Source organism: Ylistrum balloti, unplaced genomic scaffold, assembly GCF_031769215.1.
Source record: "Ylistrum balloti isolate Yb309-2 unplaced genomic scaffold, AGI_CSIRO_Ybal_v1 Utg370248, whole genome shotgun sequence".
Classification (NCBI taxonomy): domain Eukaryota; kingdom Metazoa; phylum Mollusca; class Bivalvia; order Pectinida; family Pectinidae; genus Ylistrum; species Ylistrum balloti.
In genome coordinates, this window is record NW_026782199.1 from 32415 (window position 1) to 52164 (window position 19750).

At 34.1% G+C, this 19750-nt stretch overlaps 2 protein-coding genes across 2 annotated transcripts; both read left to right on the forward strand.

Annotated features, from left to right (window-relative positions):
• Positions 1-1093: 1093 nt before the first annotated feature.
• Positions 1094-12524, forward strand: LOC132552425 (multiple epidermal growth factor-like domains protein 10). Its single transcript, XM_060216597.1, has 15 exons — positions 1094-1106; positions 1957-2172; positions 2601-2750; positions 3871-3969; positions 4669-4764; positions 5414-5509; positions 5884-5979; positions 6337-6432; positions 6733-6828; positions 7441-7536; positions 8324-8452; positions 9882-9993; positions 10206-10336; positions 11559-11740; positions 12465-12524. Exons 1-15 carry the CDS (start codon positions 1094-1096, stop codon positions 12522-12524), a joined length of 1668 nt encoding a protein of 555 aa, XP_060072580.1.
• A 1370-nt stretch (positions 12525-13894) lies between these two features.
• Positions 13895-19289, forward strand: LOC132552461 (receptor-type tyrosine-protein phosphatase kappa-like). Its single transcript, XM_060216631.1, has 13 exons — positions 13895-13931; positions 14597-14694; positions 15256-15384; positions 15548-15693; positions 16018-16153; positions 16258-16410; positions 16570-16669; positions 17017-17090; positions 17484-17609; positions 17944-18057; positions 18348-18505; positions 18796-18931; positions 19221-19289. Exons 2-13 carry the CDS (start codon positions 14632-14634, stop codon positions 19287-19289), a joined length of 1404 nt encoding a protein of 467 aa, XP_060072614.1. The 5' UTR covers positions 13895-13931; positions 14597-14631.
• Positions 19290-19750: the final 461 nt, after the last annotated feature.

The following is a 19750-nucleotide window of genomic DNA, read 5'->3' on the forward strand; positions in this document are numbered from 1 at the left end:
TATGCCTGTCACCATAAACAATATGTATTAAACGATTATAGGACAAACTTAACTTTTGAGTTTTTCATAAACGTATAAATGACACACAAAAATCTTTATAATCTGATCTTTTTTATACACTTTTTTGTAATAAAATACGGAGGAACGCAGCTCTCGTTGTCACTGCACTTATGGATTAATACTTTTATACTTTTCATTTGTGATTTAAGAAACTGACACATTAAAACTGAGAGCACAAAAATGACATGTTTGAGACATTTTTTTCTTTTAAATCAACAACGAACTGAAGTGTGAGTTTTAGAATAGAAAACTTAATAAGTTCATCTCGATGTTATTTAAAGACATTTTTCATTCAAAGAAAGAAGGATTGCAAACGCCAGAATGGACGGTAGCAAAGTAATCGGGTAATAAACGCATGAACATAAGGGTAATGGAATATTACATAGTTCTGTTCCATTGTCAGCAATATGTCAACGCGAGTAAGAATCAGGATCTTTATTACGAAGCTTGCCGAGAGTGCTTGGTTGAGATAGCTCTGTACACGCAAAATATCCATTTTTGATTCGTTTCTTCACCTACTTAGAATTGCAAGTTGTTGTGAAACATATTCTCGCACCATCAGCAATGTTTCATGTAATGTTTGTCGAAATTGATGAAGTTTTCAATTACGCTGCATAAAAAACAATAGATAGAGATTTTACCCTTAGCAACCCCGGGATCATCCCGTGAAGTATGTGAGAAAAACATCATCCGAACTGTATGTTTTTAAAACGATCCATTATGGCTATGCAAGATTTTTAAGAAAGTACTCAGGTTCGGAAATTGACAGCACTGTTATTTGTTTGAACATTGCTTTGTTGATTGATTTGAATGTGCGAAATGAAAATCTTACTGTTGACATTTATGGGCATATGCTTACCAATAGGATAAGAGCAAAATCGATGAAGTGCTTTGTATCTACCATTTTCAAATTTCATCTGATCACAAGGGAAGACGACCTAAATTTGCTTGCATTAGTTGAATTATTCCTTCGCTTATGAAAGTTTATTAGCTGATAATACACAACTTAGCTTGGTAAAGTTACATCGTACCGATGCCATACAATGGTAAGTATAAAGGGATAACGATAAGCATATAGCATATATCAAGAGAACAGTAAAAAAAACGGTGATGGCGTTATCCGCTTTTCATGTTGTCACTGTTGTTTCTCTGCTTGTTTGTCTTTTTTGTAATTTGCATCAATTAACTTATTCCTCAAGATCCAGGGCAAACCTTATAGCTAGATTATAAGAAAACAAATTTGCCAAAATTTCGAACAATTGCTCTCTTTTAAAACACAAATATGCAATTACATTATACATTTAATAGAAGGAAGCACGACTGGACTTGGCTGTTCATTTATCCCTTAGCCATGAACAAATAATGTCAGAACCTTATAAATACAGCTGATTGACAGAATAATAGCTATGGTAATGAGATGGTTTGCTGGTTGAAATTCTACACTTTGCTCATCCTTGTTCTCTTGTTATCTTTTGTTCTTTATATTTTCATTAAAATTTTCTGTAAAAACGGAAGTTATGACATGTTCTCATCAACAATGTTTACAAAGTTTACAAAGATAAGAGAGAAGCACCTGCATGAAGTATAATATGTAAAAGTCACTGTGTAATCTTATCTCCTGATAATAACGCAGAATTTGAACATGTTACTACACGATGATTTATGACAGAGTGACTTAACATAAACACAACGCTATGAGTATGACATGCTGTGGACAAATGTCTTAAGAACACGTTCGAACAAATGTTATACTGTCAGCCTTGTCTCTAGTAATCAAAAAAGTGTAACTATATTGTTCATAATATAAAGATAGAAATACCTAAAGTATCGAATACTTCTTTAAACAATGTTCATTTACATTTTGAGATAACATAATTATTATTTTTTTATTCACAGTGAATACATGTCGTGAGCCGTCTGTGAAGACTACATATCAAAGTTCATCGCTGAATGCAGGTACAGGCAGTAGTAGAGCTGTAGACGGTTGTACTAATCAGAGATATAGTTCTGGATGCTGTATGCACACATCTGTTAATGGACAAGTGGAAGCATGGTGGCTGGTAGATTTTGCGGAACAGATCGTAGTAGAGAGTATCCAAATTTACTACAGAGGTGAGTTCATACAAAACGGATCTGCAGGTTCTCCACAGTGCATCCTCAAACTACATGGATTAAAAAAAAGATATCCGATACTGACGGTCGGGGTATAAGGTTATGTAATTGACTCATAAGTTATGAATATGAATATTAGTGAATCTGTTTGAATGATGAACTTTTGAATATCAATACTAGATAGCGAAAGTGCCGTTATCAACATACCACTAAAACATTATGTCCGTTATTACCGAATGTAGACAATATGTGTACACCTACCAATACCAGATTGCGGCATCATTTGTCATTTTTAATTTGTTATTTGTTTCCAAGTTCCTCTACCATGGCCATCTAACAAAAAAAAATCATATTTTCAAGAAACAAATGAAATATAGATACATGACCTTTTTACGTTCGCATTGACTGTTTTTATTATTATTATTCAGATGAGGGTGTTTCACAACAGCAATCACGATTCGGTGGCTATCAAATATTTATGACAAATACGACGTCTGAAAATTTGGATATATCCCCCTGTTATCAAGACACGACATCTTCTCGTAGTGCGGTGGATTTGACTCCAACGATTACAGCATGTACAGGAAGTACCCGATATCTATTCATTTACCTGGACCGTAATTCTCTCACCTATAATTGGTATTCGTCGTCAGCTATCATGGAATTATGTGAAGTCTTAGTATATGGTGAGTAGTATACGTATGGCCATTTATTGAAATGGTTTTGCAAGCTTCCTCGTTATATCAACTATATGGTCGAAGTAAAAACAAAATCTGCCTATGTTGTATATTTCAACATGTTTCTATATCATCATTATGTTATAAATCACTTCGTTGGTTGTCGGGTACAGAGTCTTTTTTAATCGGTTTAGAGAGAAAAAACATTGATTTTCAGAAGAATCTTGTTGTCTTGTGAACGCCAGTCGTCTCTCATTTGTATTTTGATATCATTTTACCGATAAGAATGTACGTGTAAGATCAAAAATACCGTCTTCTTGCATTTCTCATATCTGGAGTGTTTTCATAAGGTATTGTATACTCGAAATTTGTACACTTAAAGTGTATTGTATCTTGATTGAATGCTAGCATTATGCTAACGTAAACAAACACAGACATGATAATGAGATTATATCTAGATCTCAATGAGCTAACTTGGTTAAAGAGTCATCCTATTGATTTTTGTTTGTTTGGTTTTTTTTTTTTTTTTTTTGCAACTGTTACAATCTGTTGTTCTGTTGAAACTGTATCAACGCATTATTTCGTTGAAACAGTATAAACCTATTGTTTTTGTTTAAACTGTTACAATCTGTTGATTTGTTGAAATTGTATCAACGTATTATTTCGTTGAAACTGCATCAATCTATAGTTTTGTTGAAACTGGTACAATCTGTTGTTCTGTTGAAACTGTATCAATCTATTGTTTTGGTGAAACTGCATCAGTCTATCATTTTGTAGAAAAAGTATCAACATATTGTTTTGTTGAAACTTCTACAATATGTTGTCCTATGGAAACTGTACCAACGTATTATTTTGTTAAATCTTTATCATCCTATTGTTTCTTGAAACTGCATCAGTCTGTTGTTTTGTTGAAACTTCTACAATTTGGTGTTTTGTTGAAACTGCATCAATCTATTGTTTTGTTGTAACTGCTACAATCTGGTGTTTTGTTGAAAATTCTACAATCTGTTATTTTGTTTAGGCTGTCCGGTGGGGAAATTTGGGAGTGGTAATTGTGATCTGAACTGTGATAGTTCATGTATCCTCAACCGGTGTGACCCAACGAATGGTGTATGTACATGTAAGTTATCATAAAGTACTAATAATTGTTCGTATTAAAGCAATAAAATTTAAAAGGCTTGTACCTGCATTTATGATAATAACTGTAAATGTGGACGATATTAACTGAGAGTTAAAATGCTAAACATAAATTAAAGGAAAATAAAAATAATCAACAAATGGTCGTTGTCTAAACGGAATCTTTTTCAACTTTTAAGACTGCGGTGATGGATCCTATAAATCTGGACTTACCTGTAGCCCCTGTCCTTCAAACTGTATCGGCTCCACGTGTAACGTAGAAACGGGTGAATGCACAGGTTAGAAGCATTTCTACATTATCATTAAAATAAATAAACAATATATGACACATCTGCTGTACAAATATAATGTCGAACTCATATTTCTTGGTGCTCTTTGTCTACCTTGCTTTTATTCTAGCTCTTAGTGAGAATGTTTGTGTCAACATTATTTTCGAATATTCTTGTGGTAGTAAATGGTAAGAATGGTTATTTGATAACTATAATCATCAGATGAGTTTGAATACTTATTTATAAAGAAATAAAGTACTGACGTGATATATGTTTAAGAGATGAAAATGGATAATATGAAACAAAATATGTAAAAAAAAAAAAAGTGAACAGGCCAGCACAAGTAGATTTTAACAAGAAATACTGGCCTGTACTAAATCGTTAAATAAATATTATCTTTCCTGTCTATTCAGCTTGTCTAGCTGGTTATCACGGCACATTGTGTGACCAGCTGTGCCCGTCAGGATGCAAAGACAACATATGTGATCAAATGACTGGACAGTGTCATGGTGAGTGTTTCCGACAAAAAAATAAAAAGAAAAAAACACATAGGCTAGTGTCCATTCTGTTTTTAAAGATAGCACATGGAAATTTAATATTGCTATACCAATTCAAGGCCAGAAGTTATATAAGAAAAATGAGTAACTCAGTCTCCTTTTTTTCATAGATTTATTAATGAAATTTAACATTTGACAAGATGCGTCGTCGTAGTGGAAAACAATGTAAAATGCTCTTTTGATAAAAGCAAACAAGTAAAGATCTGTAATATTGATATGAAATGTTTCGCTTGATCAGATTGCAATGACGGTTACTTCGGTCCTTACTGCTACCCTTGCTCTGCTGGATGTAGCATATCTGTTTGTGATAAAACGTCAGGGAACTGCAGCCGTGAGTATTCAGCAGACGAGGAATCATTTAAAGCAATGTTGTTCCCATATGTTTTGATGGTATATGATCATAAAACGGATTATTAATCTTTTCTGTCTTGATTTGTTAAGTATGGACTACGTCAAGATTTTGAATTAATGATCTTTACTTAGATTTGTTACCTAAGGAAAACAAATGTCTAATATAGACAATTGAACATCTGTTTCGTTGGTTACATGTGAAATACGACGAACTCTTTTGATAATATGTTTTTACTTTGTCTCAAAACAGCATGTTTCAATGGTTTCTTTGGGAGTACTTGTAACCAGACATGTTCAGTCAACTGTCAAAACAGCGTATGCGGACAGCTTGCTGGGGAATGCGAAGGTGCGTGCTAATTTAACTGTACCCATGTAATTCAAAACTCTATAATAAACTGGACGTATTTGATGTTCGTTAGTTTTCCTGTTGGTGCCGTTTCTGTATACCTTATTCTCATTTCAGAACTTGACATTGCTTATTAGGATTGACAAATACTTACATGGCGGGTGTCATCAATGAAGCAGAAAACGCTTAGTCTTCCAGAACATTTGGTCTTATTTTCTTTTGCATTCTTTTTTTTCATTGTTTGCCCTAGTTTTATTAAATTTGTGATTATGTTAATGCTGGCATATTGGTATTTTCTTCATAGCCTAATGTATTGATCGTCAAGAGACCAATAACATTGCGGTGCTAAATTTGAGACAATCTTGTATTTGCAGCATGCGTTCCTGGTTTTTATAGCAGTACATGTGATCAATTTTGTCCGAGTAATTGTAAAGACAACACTTGTAATCAGCTCGACGGATCATGTATAGGTATGTTATATATTGATTACAAACTATAACATAATCTTATATGGTATGACAGTATTCTTTATCTAATATTTTGTGGAATACAGATGTAGCCTTTGTTGTATGATTTATTTCCACAAAGGTTAACTTTAGAAACGACCGTAATTATACCGAAGTAAACGATTTATTGTTATTCTTGCATGTATCTAATGCAATTAAGATGAGAAAAACTTCTAAACGAAATGTTATGTCACTTGGAGTAGTCCATACATTGGTATAGGTAACCAACACTAGACTTTGATTAATTTGGTTATCAAAAGCTAAATAAATGCTGTGTTGTCCAAAAGCCCGAATTTAAATCAAGGCAATCTTATGTTACAGCGTGTGTTCCTGGTTATTATGGCAGTTCATGTGATCTGTCGTGTCCATCGAATTGCAAAGATAACACTTGTATCCAGCTTGACGGATTATGCACAGGTATTTAATTTGATTATCAATATCGACAATCAAATGAATAGATAAATCTGAAGAACATACATTTCAAATAACTGCTTTAAAGATCAAGATTGTTGAATATTAGTATATAGATGGTTTATTTCAATCGAGATAAAAAAAAAGCATAAAGATTTATCATCATATTAAGCAATTACGTGTAGGTTGTTGGAAAAAAAAAATTATGATTAAATGGGGTCATTTTCAGAATTTTTATTCATTGTCTTCCTTTCAAGTTAATCAAATGAATATTGGATATAAATATACAAAATGTTATTGTTCCAGAATGTAACTCTGGTTACTATGGCTCTAGCTGCAACCAGATATGTCCCGTCAATTGTAAAAGTACAATTTGCAACAGAAGCAGTGGAGAATGTACAGGTACATGTAATTATTTAAACTGGATACCAAAACATTCATCTATCACATTTTTTTTAATTTCATAAACATAATGCATTCGAATGATTGACAATTGAGTAAAATTCAAAATATCTGTGTTATTGACAAGGTACAACACTAACAAATAGAGGGAAAAATTAGTAAACTATCAGCAACAAATTACTATACTTTACTCTTTATCTAGATTGCAATGATGGAACTCATGGCACAATGTGTGATCAAAACTGCCCAGTCCAATGCAAAGGCGGAATATGCAATCAACTTACTGGCTACTGTAACGGTTGGTGAAATCAGTTTCACTTCTGAACAATCAGAGGGAGAAGGGGGGATCATCCTGTTATTGAAACCTATTACTATAGAATTATTGTTGATACAGCTTGATTTAGTTATCGATCAGTATGTAAGTGAAACTGTTTAGGGTTAATGGCGAATGGAATGTCAAACCAAAGATGATGTTTTTGTAGTTTACTAAAGCTGCTTATCGCGGCTTCTGTTTAATGAAAAAACGATAACGTTCCAACTATTACATCCATATTCCAATGTTCACAATTGCATTTATCTCCAAACAAGGGACATATGATGCTTAACTTACAGAATGTGAAGCGGGGGTATTTGGGGTGCTCTGTGACAATTCCTGTTCCGCGCTTTGTAGCAGTGATGGTTGCAGTCAAGAAACGGGATTTTGTAAAGGTATAGTTTCATTCATAATTAGTCTTTTGGAAACTTTAAAGGGTTTTTCGATGGAAAGATAAAAAATACAAATTTAAGTTTGTTTATACCCCCTTTACTGAATACCATATTCCAATGATTTCAAAAATTGCCTTATTACATAACTAATGAAGGAAATCTTATCTTATCGAACTTGGCAAACACACTTATTACAATGTTATCTAGGCAGCTGTATTTAACTCTTAGCATTCGACTCCCATAATGATATGCGCAAAGCACACGTAATAATGAAAACAACATGACAGAAGAAAGAAATGGCGAATGGGAGAAATCTACGATTGCATTCGCCACCAGGAAAGGAAAACCATATCAATTCGGCATGATTTAATGATCTTCATTACCTTTTTATCTACTCTGCAGACTTATACATGAAAGAAATGTGTGACAGTCTTGGTTGTTACCATATATTTTCGATATAATTGAATCAAACTCATTGTGTCACTACTGTTCCATATTTTTGCACACACTTATTCTGCTGATGTTGCCTCGTTTTTCGATCCACATCGCCACTGGTCTAAGGAAAGTTTTAGATCGCCTTAGTTTTCAAGAAAGTAATCTCCTTATCAAACCGGACACTCCAACGTCCTATACGGTTTCAAAAGACGTGTATTGTGCATTATTGTGGTGAGTCAATGTTTAAGATATGTTATCAAATGACTCAAAAGTGTCTATGATTAAAATTATGATGATGACATGCAACGTAAATACCTTTAATAATTGTTTATGTTTGATTTCTTATATCTTGTAGCTTGTACACCTGGGTACTACGGGCAAACTTGCATGGAAAATTGTGGTCAATGCTCAAGTGTGTCGTGTAATATTGCAGATGGAACATGTGATTGCAGTGATGGTTGGGAGGGAGACACATGCAATACAAGTAAATAAAAACAAATTATTGGATTGTAGAATCTACTACCACTTGTAGATTGATAATACATACTCAAGGTATAACGAATCGTAGGTTAAAGTTTGAAGATGATTCTAGGCAAGATGTCGAGTATAATGTTCAATATTTTTAATGTGAGAAATAAGATTAGTCCGTACAGGAGACACTGCAAAATCAACGATTTGTATCTGATTACTGATTAAGGAGTAATTGAAGGGAATTGAAAGAGACCTGTAATCTTAAATCGAAATGCACTGATTATGGGAGCTGGCCAGTCAATACCGGGCATGTCCCAAATTCGCTCTATGCACAGCCCAGATTCTACTAGGCATGGAATTCAAAAGTAAGCTTATCCTCCTCGTTGGGATGTTGGCCCATTTTTCCAAGAGGGCTGCTCTCAGTTAGAGAAACCTGTCTATCCGGCTGGTTCCAAAAGTGCTCAATAGGTGACAGGTCAGGGCTGTATGGCGCCCAGTCCAGTGGATGGATATTGACCATACGACGCTGGCTACAAACAGCTGTAAGGGGCAGACGAATAAATCTGTCCATACTTTGTGACGTCTCGCGCCACAGACGCCCAGACCTAGGTCTGCCAGCAATCCGTCGAGTTTCCTTTAGACGTATATCATGACGTTCTATAGAGCAAATATGGACACCGAAATGTCTTGCAACCTGTATTTGCCTTTGACCTTTAATCAGCCATGCCATTGTTTAATGCTATCAGAAATTAATCAAAATATCGGAAAATGATGTGACTCTATGAATACTACCTAATGGTATGACGAGCAGTGTAACTCAATGTCCTAACACTGCTGTGCAGGAGATTTTTTCGTTGTGAGCTTTCCCCGAAAGACATCATCACGCAATCAATAATGATGTAACATTTGATAGCGAACCACGTGCACTCTAACCTAGTTGCTTGACCGATTTTCATCGTTTTTGAACATCGCGTTCGCAAGATATTGCAAATAATGCCACCCTCCCTCCCCCACGTCTTTCCTCCCTTTTTCAGCACTCAAAGGTTTTCAGTTTCGAAAAGAGTTCTCTAAGTTGTATTGAAAATAATTTGTGAATTGCTTGGAAACTATATAACACATTTATATATTAGTTCGTTTACATTGGTATATTATGAACCGTCAAGTGAAATGTGTACAAAACGTTGCCAGAGAAGATATGTTAAAATTCATACCCTTATTTATGTTCATCAAGGTTTTATATCATGTCAGCCTTGCAAGTTGATAAGTCTTGATATGATAAATATTTCTATTAAATATCAGTATTCATCCAGTCACCAAGTTCAAACGATGACGATACAGAGTATAGTCAATAATCCGTCTCACTATTTTGTCAAAGATGACTGAAATGTTACATCTAACTTTTTCTTTTTCTGTGAATATGCATTGTTTTACACACATTTAAGGGAAGGCGGTGGTTGATACCCCACATAACAACACATGGACATACGTTGGAGGTGCTATAGGAGCTATCATAGCCATTGCTCTTCTTGTTGCAGTTTTCATTGTCCTTAAAAGGTAAATATTGATCCGTTAGACAACTTGCGTAGAAATCGCAAGTCATAGCGCGTTTTCTACCATCTTTGCGTGATTGTTATAATTCATAATTGAGATTGTTTATCTATCAAAGTCAAAGTGTTTCTGTTATCGTTACGAATTAATTAACTTAAGTGTTGTATAGATGCACTCGTATAATTTTGTGATGTCAAATTTTTAAACTTTGCTTTTAGAAGAAGGCAAGGAACATCGTACCAGAAAAATCCTCCAGAAATCGTCGACAACACATTTGACAAAGTTGAAATGACACCTGATATTGTTCCGAGACAATCCATGTACGATCATACCGCGGCCAGGCACACGGGTAAATTGTAACATATCTTATATTCATTTCTGTACCTCGGCCTTTCAGAACGGATACTACAATCAAGCTTGATGATGTGATAATTATAATCTACTTGTCATTACTATTTCATATCGAAACAAACTTTTGTCTTTCTTCATTCTCGCCAAAATATAGTTTATATTTAAAACACTGATCATGTATTCTCTATATATCATTTACATTAGTTCACGGTAGTGTAACCGATACCGGGTTGATTTCATAGGGAGTCCATTTTACAATTATTGTTTCGAGAGCTGTAACTAAACAAAAATATTGTTGCAACTCAACATTTTATTAAAAGTAAACATGGTCGATATTTGTATGAAACGTTGAGGAGTTTTATAGATGACGAAACAAATATTTAGCCTATTTAACAATTACAAGTCTCCGATAGAATGTTTCAATATTTACAGGAATGCGAATGCTGATGTATGTAAACTATCTTTATTCTGAAAACAATAATCGTGAGGCTACAGCATCAGCTCAAAATTTAAGCTCATATAATTGATATGGTGAATTTGACAACTTTAAATATATCTCTCGTAGTTCATGCAAGAAAACTACATTGTATATAGAAATAAATGTCCCAGCTGATCTTCGAATGTTCGTAAGGGATCATGACGACCAGGCTGTTAAGAGTTTCCTGCTTCTATCTGTATTACGACTTCATTTGGCTATTAACTAACCTTGTCATCATAGATATCTTTATATAACACATATATAGACTAAATATCAACAAACATTTGTTGCCGATTTTCTATTCTACACGAGTGCGACCATATTGTTACGTTATAAATACGTGTGACTGTGACCGCATAAAGCAGATATGATTTTTTTTTCAATATTATGTTTTCGTGTAAAAAGGAAATTTGTCTGGCGGTAAAACATCCTACTGACACTTTCAAAAGCACAGTTAACCAACATCGCTATTGAAGGAATAAAGCAGACAACAACTTTAAGTCTATTTCGGCGAGTAAATCCTGTACAATTTCCCCGTGTGGTTTAATAAACGTTAAGATTAGGATTGTGATACGCGTACTTATTCAGGTATTTCAGAATTCAAAAACGATTGAAATATTCAATTCTAATTATTCAAGTCCCCACGAAATGTTTTTGCAATTGTCATACAAATTAAACTTTTTTTCTGTAAATTATAACTAACTTACACGATACATTTGTCTTTCTATTTGCATATCATAAGCTGCTACGGATGAGAATGAAATTGCATATGCAAACGTGAAGGACACCGCCCCTAGAACAGAGGAGGAGGCCGCCTACCACAACTTTAAAGCTAAAGCTGCCTATATGTCTGTGCACGAATTGCAAGCTATAATCGACACGAAGATGGCGAACGGTGCGGCAGGTTTTCAGGAAGAATTTAAGGTTTGACGATTGTAAACGTCGCTGCATTCATTTGCAATTAGCTTTATTCCTAAAAAGTAAATTCCTGAATTAATCGAAATGATTATGCTAGGTTCAAACCATACACATTTTGTATGTTTTAATGGTGTTTTAGTTAGACACAAATATCACAAACTTAACCTTGTACATCATTGAGTCATTATACATGAACAATTTAATGGTTTAAGTATATTAAATAATAATGAACATAAAACTAATTCGATATTAGATTTGGTCTATTTAGCGACGGTTCCCTGTCTCCCTTGGCCACGGAAGAGATGTAGGAGTGACTTCTCCTGCACCCTGTTACTACATCTCATACTTCATTGCAACTTTGAGGCAGTTCCGGAAAGAAAATCACAATTAATTTTCTGGCACAACAAAGTCTCAAAACAATACAAGCACAACATTTGCTATGTCAGTGTTAAAAGAGTTCTTTCCAAAAAAAATATGGAAAATGGTGCATAGTAGATTGCGGATTGGCAATCTTGTCAAAGGAATTTTTCTTATTTATGTAGAGTCAATGTTGACATTTTCAATTTGATTCAAATTTAAGTTCATCTGTGTTTATATCTCTAAAAGACATGTTTCGGACTAGGTACTAACCCTTGGACTACGAACATGCCAAACATGCGGAGCAGTTCCTTCGTTAAATGGCCATAATGAAATCGTAGTATATTTGGAGAAATAACTTTCCATGTTTTAGATATGTAACGCAGAATGTCGGCCATTTGACTATGCCAAACCTGTGGAGCAGTTCCTTTGATAAATGGCCATAATGAAATTGTAGTCTATATGGAGAAATAACTTTTCGTTCTACATTTGTACTTGGAAATACATATTACAACTTTGACTGATACAATGGAAGTTTTCGTTCTTTCCACTTCTTAACTATGGAAGTGCTATAAACAAAATGATTCATTTTGATGGTTTTCGAAATCTGAGAAGTACCAAACTGAAAAGCACTAGCATTATAAATGAGGGGATCAACGTCAGTGATAAATTACATAGACTGCTGATATATCGCAGATGGTTAGCAAATGCCATTGATTCAGTGTACATGTACAGATATGTCTTAATTTGCCAAATTTTAAGTAGGGTTTTATGACAGCAGCAAACGTATTTTCTAAGTAAACAAATCATTAAGGAGGAGTGGGACATTTCTGTTTGTCTTTGTTTCTTTCAGACGTTCCCAACAGGAGCTGTATTTCCTCATGAGGAAGGCAAAAAGGCAGCTAATAAAACCAAAAACAGATTCAAGAACACTCTGCCATGTACGATTTTGTTACATAAGTAAATCGCTATTAAGCATATAAAGACATGTCCTATAAATTATATGGTTTAGAATTCGAGCGTTTTACTGTCAGGTCGGCGGAGCAGTGTAATTGATTTGACGCCAATTCAAGGTCTCAGATAGGTGTTATATCATTTTCGTTTTGAGATCAACAATGGAGAAACGTTCTCCCCTTCTTTGCAATCATGATATTTATATTTATGTTTTCATTGTATTGACAAAAAAAAAGAAGATTAAGATATTTTCACATGTTTTTTATTGGTGATATGGAAAAATATGTGACACTGCACCTTCACAATTGTAAATTAAGTAATCTTGGTATGGCGAATGATAAGGCTAATTTTAAATACAATGACTTCTTTTCAATATAAAGCACATAAAAAGATACCAAACAAACAGAAGCTGTTAGCATCAAAGTTGATTGGTCCATGAACGAGTGTGTGATGCTGATTGGTCTAGCATTTACGATAGCGCATAGAATTACGTTTTGAAGGTGTGTTTTAGACTCTATGTATATATCAATCAATCAATAAAATTACTTTTTAGGGGGGATTCATATATATTACCAATAAGATGATAGGTATTAAAATACAATGTTGCAGATGACCACTCCAGAGTTATACTCGGAAAAACCGATGGAGATGTCGATTATGCCTATATCAACGCAAATTACATCGATGTACGTATATTTATTGACTAGTTCATAATGTTGTTGTATACATTTATTTTTTTCGACATTTAATAGCTTTTATAAAACTATATTTGTCAAAATCAAACTTTACAATGTATCTAACGGTTGCATCATATATTCGCATGATCTTATATTACTTAATTGTTTTCAGGGTGTTGATAAACCAAACGTTTACATCGCAAGTCAAGGTAACTTTTATCATTTATCATTCTGTATAAAATAACACAATTGACTTTATTATTCTGTATAATTAACAATAATAATTGACTTTTTAACTTTGTATGGTGTAGTGTAAAAATGCATCTTTTTGATTCTATATTTTACTATTTACTGATTTTCCCTTGGTGTAAATATGTCTACTTTAGCAGAGATTTAGTTAATATAACATTGATGAAGCAAAACCTATTATTGTTCATTTAGCCAAGCCACTTGCGAGCTAAGATGAAACCCAAGCAAAAAAAAAAAAAGATAAAACCAAAGCACAAAACAAAGCTCTTAGCAATGGAAATGACTAAGACTCAGAAGATTCTAAAAAGCATGGAAACAGATTATTATAATAAAACAATATCTGAATTTGCAGTAGTCTCAATTCATATCTCTCTCGTTGGTGACGTCATTAGTCATATGACGTCACAAAACATCGACGCTTCAGTAGGAACAATATGATACCTAAGATAAATGCATATCTACTGAATCATAGTGCACGTGTGTGATAAGATAGATGTGTAATGGGTGTTATTGCACTGATAACAGAGAAACTTTGTGATGAAGTCATATTGTACGTGTATGTTTTGAAACTAAAGATTTACTAATCAACTGTCCTATTGACAAACTATATTGGTAACGTATAAAGGACCTAAGCCGCAAACCATAGACGATTTTTGGAGGATGGTTTGGCAGGTAGGCTCAGGAAAGATTGTGATGCTGACGAATCTTTTGGAGGGTCAAAAGGTAGCGTAAACAGTTTTCTTGTTATTTGATATATCGGTAATACGATTACACGCAATACTGTACGTAAAATCTTAAATCGGGGCCAATTATGTACAAAATACAAAGGGCTTGTGCCCAATTTCACATATTTAGTGCATGATGTCGGCAACTGACAGACCAACTCATATTGCAAGTTTTGAGATATGCATGTTGATTGAAGGGAAGGGGAATTTCAATGGTCGTCGTAATGAACTCATTGGACATCATATCCTTTCCTTATGTGATTAGATTTGATTTGGTAGAGGCTCATTAGTGAACCTATTAGTTAAATTGATGTTTACCGCGTTTTGATTTAGCAATGTGATATTGATATCTTTTCATATTTTCCTTGTACTTTTTCATGAATGTAAGTATGTCCTTAATTCTTTGAGTTGAAATTAGATAATGATTCTGTTGACTTGCATTTTCTTAGTTACTTTTGCATCATTCTCAGAACTCTTTTATTTTTTAAGAGGCCAGATCTTTTCCCAAATACCACAAACATATTATATGAAAATGAATTTGTTTAGTTTTTGTCTGCAGACAAAATGCCATAAATATTGGCCAGACGAAGGAGAGGCGCTTTCTATTAAGAACTTCGACCTCAAACTTGACAGAGAAAGAGAATATGCATTTTACGTTATTCGTGACGTTTCAGTTTTCAATAGAAAGGTAAAAGAACTCATACGCGTGTTCCTTGATTTTTTTTTATTTCAATGGTATATACATAGTCTAATTAAGACAAATGAATCTTTAATTCAAAGTAATAAACGTTTGTAATTAGAGCATTAAAGGTCAACTCATGCAAACTTCATTTCATGGTTCAACTTACAAGAAAAATCAAGAACGGCAAGTTCACCAGTTTCACTTTACGACGTGGCCAGACCACGGGACTCCCGATATCGTGGAGCTTGTGTTATTTCACCGCCGTGTGATGTCATACAAGACACAACTGACCGGCCAGATCGTTGTTCATTGCAGGTAAATGGAATAATTGTAATAGGTATGTTTCTACTTAAATATTGAATACAACATCACCATTGACATGTTAAGATCGTTCTTTCGTTCTTTCGTTCTTATATTCGCCTAAGACCCCTATTTTAACGTGTTAAGCTGTAAACCGACAAGATGTTCATATACCAAAGCTGTTATGAAAATTAATCGTCGCAAACATATCCAATTAATTTCACAATAAAGAAAGTGCTGTATTTTCGCCAATGTATCAGTTTATAGTGTCTTGAGTCCATTACCATGATTTATGGCAATGCAGTACGAAAGTCTTCAGTATCAGTATTTTTATGACAGTGCTGGTATCGGTAGGACGGGGACATTTATTGGTTTAGATGCATTGCTCACTCACTGGAAGAAAACTGGCGAGATGGACATTCCCAGATACCTCAACGTTATGAGGAACAATCGAATGGACATGATTCAAACAGACGTATGTATTGTTTTAAATTCTGAAATACATGTAATGCAAGCTATTTTAATATTTCGTGGACATTTTCTAATTGCCCTATATAATTAATTGTGATTTCTTTTCAGAAACAATACATCGCTTTACATGAACTGCTTTTGGAAGGATTCAATTTGCAAGAATCGTATATTTCTCGGACGAAATTCCCTGGTGCTCTTGAAACGCTTTGTCCAAAGAGAGAAAAACCGGCCAACCAGACAAAGATCTTCGACGAATTTGAGGTTTTGTATTTACTTTCCCATCTATGTATCATTTTCCTACAATGTCAAACTGTTCGATGAACATCATTTATTTTATTTTCTGCGAAAACAAAAAATAAAAACAACACAAAAAATTGCGTCATAAAAAATGTCAAAAACATAGCATGTTAATTGTTCCAGGCGTTACAGAAATGTAGCCCGAACCTAACTCCGGATTGCTATGTGGCAGCATTAAAGAAAGAAAACAAAGGCAAAAATCGTGATTTGGATGTGCTTGCTGGTACTGTATTTTCCAGATGAAGGGGTTAATGGTTTATGGCTTATTTAATGCTAACCTTGATCTATTCTTTAGTACTATTGTTCAACTAACTAGCGTTATTCTATTCTATTTTACTTTTATTGTACTTACTTATTAAAATTATAACTGAAAGTGGCCGCTCACATGTTTATCCGGTACTTTATAGGAGATATGTAAGTACCAAGTACGAAAGCCTTTTATTGATCTATATTAAAAGAATTGAACATGACGTATTTTATTGCATAAATGATCAAAAGTCCTGATCACAATAAGTTTTATCTTGAGTATGTGTACAATTATAAGGAATGAAATTTCGATTTCCGTTGTAGCGGACAGGTTCCGACCATTTCTGCAGTCGCAGTTATCTAATAGGACAGACTACATCAACGCAGTAATTATTCAGGTATTTCAAACTCCATTATTAAATGATAAGAATCGTAGAAAGTAGATTAAAACACCATTTACTATATATGTAAAACACAACACAAAAACATTTTTAAAATATTAAAAGAAATGAAGTCCAAACTGATCATTTGTAATTCCAGCATGTTTGTTGCCGAAATATATACATATACACCGACTTGCATGCAAACGATTTGTACATGTGCGTCTATATACATGACAAATGAAATTATATGCATTGCGGATGCAATGATATACCAGTGATTATATCATACGAACTGTTTGTACATGTTCAGAAATTTACTTTTTATATGCAAACAATGTAACACAAAAACTTGTTAAGAGTATTACATTGCTGGTAAGATGCATACCGATATATGTTTTCTTTCTCCAGTCGTATACATCAAAGTGTGGATATTTGATGACTCAGTTCCCTCTGGAAAATACAATCGACGATTTCTGGACAATGGTGTATGACTATGACTGCAAGAACGTCGTTGTGCTCGGACATCCGACGGTAGTTAGTTATCTAATGCGTGCTTTGCATTTTAATCCATATTCTTTCAAACTACTTATGAAGTAGGACTATGTGCTAAAGAGTTTTTTCACCTTCATAATGTGTAAGCAATACGTAAAATGTTGAAAGATTTTTTTTAAATCTATGAAGCTCGTTTCTGGATTAAAGCTTTTAATTACGAAATCAAAAGATTGCCAGTAGCAATGCAATATAATGCAGTTAAACTTATTTTTGGGTCTGGTGCTGATGTATTGTGTGTATTCTATTCAATCATTTTATATTGTGCAATGTAACAAATTCTAAAAATAAAATGTTAATTCTTAATCGACATCGACAGGAGAATTGGCTTGGGGACGAAACTTCCAAAACAAGAGCATTTTCAGTGAAAAAGGTGAAAGATTTATCCACCGAATCCGAGGTTATTGTAAATGATTATAAGGTTTTGCACGTGGTAAGTAGCTATCATTTTTATGTTAATATATTTCCGTAAAAAGTGTGTTTAGGAATTATCAAGTCATGTATCCATATACCGTCTTTTTTTTTTAATTACTCCGTTAATATGGATATATAATGAAATACATTGAATTTATTGAATTGTGAACAGTTATAGTTAGAACGTAAAAAAGGACGAATTATAAGACTACCTTATAAATCAATCAATATGATCATTGTCTATTCTTCGTACTCATAGTATCCGCTTATTGTTCTACTTTTGTGTAAATGGTGACTGATATTTATTAGCGGTCTAGTAGAACTACAACAGTTCGGATTTACGCTATTCCTCGGTGGGCATCAGACTCTCTGTTGCCGAACTCGGATGCAGCTCTCTTACAACTTCTAGAGCAGATGGACAGTCGCAGACGGTCAGACGATACTATACCTGTGGTCGTTATGTGTCGGTAAAAATTGTTATTTCTTCATAAACATTCAACCTACCACACCTTTTTCTGACTTTTCGATTTATTGCCATATCATGATATTACTGTATTTTAAAGACAAGACTTATAACGGTCCGTGAGTACCAAACTGATACATTATGTCATCATTATTCAAACATACTTTCATTCAGACATTGTGATATTTCAAGCATTTTCATTTCTAATGATCGTAATGAGCTTATTTCTTTATCACAATTCGAAGAAAGATCTTATCAATAACTGTCGTTATATAATCCTTTTTTGTTTTGAAGGGATGGATGTACACAGAGTGGACTGTTCTGTTGTGTTTCAAACGCCAGAGATCAAATGAAGATGGATGAGGAAGTCGATATATTTCAAACGGCACGACAGTTGAAAAGGCGACGACCAGAGGCTCTACGGAATGCGGTTGGTCAATTAAACAAACTCTTTTTAATGTTGAAAAGTGAAGCATCTAGTAACAGCGTCACTGTCTATAACATGTTAAACATTCGACTTCTAACATTACCGGCGCTGACGTTATCATATCAGGTGAATATTACCTACATGACGGATAATACCATTTTACTTACATTTTACATGTTTGCTAATGAATTTTAGAAAAATGCTTTAAGAGATAGAAATAGTTTTCCAGCGAAAAACCATGTGTTTACATTTTATGTTATATGATGAATTTGTTTCTTCTTTTTTGATTCAGAAGCAATATCAGTACTGCTACAACATCATAGGAAAATACCTGGAGTGCACTAACGTGTACGTAAACTGACCTCTTAACAGAAAACATAACGTTCTTGGATATCACGAACATGAGCATTAGTTTATCAGACTTCTATAACTGGAATATAATGTGCCACTAGAAGAGAGGAAATGTTCCTGGATTCCACGTGCATGACCATTGACTTATCAGACCTCTACCAATGGGATATATTGTGCCACTAGAAGAAAGGAAAGGTTCCTGGATTCCACATGCATGACCATTGACTTATCAGACCTCTACCTATTGGATATAATGTTCAGCTAGAAGAAAGGAAAGGTTCCTGACTTCCACGTACATGAACATTAGTTTATCAGACGTCTATAACTGGAATATAACGTTCCACTAGAAGAGAGGAAATGTTCCTGGATTCCACGTACATGAACATTAGTTTATCAGACGTCTATAACTGGAATATAATGTTCCACTAGAAGAGAGGAAATGTTCCTGGATTCCACGTACATGACCATTAG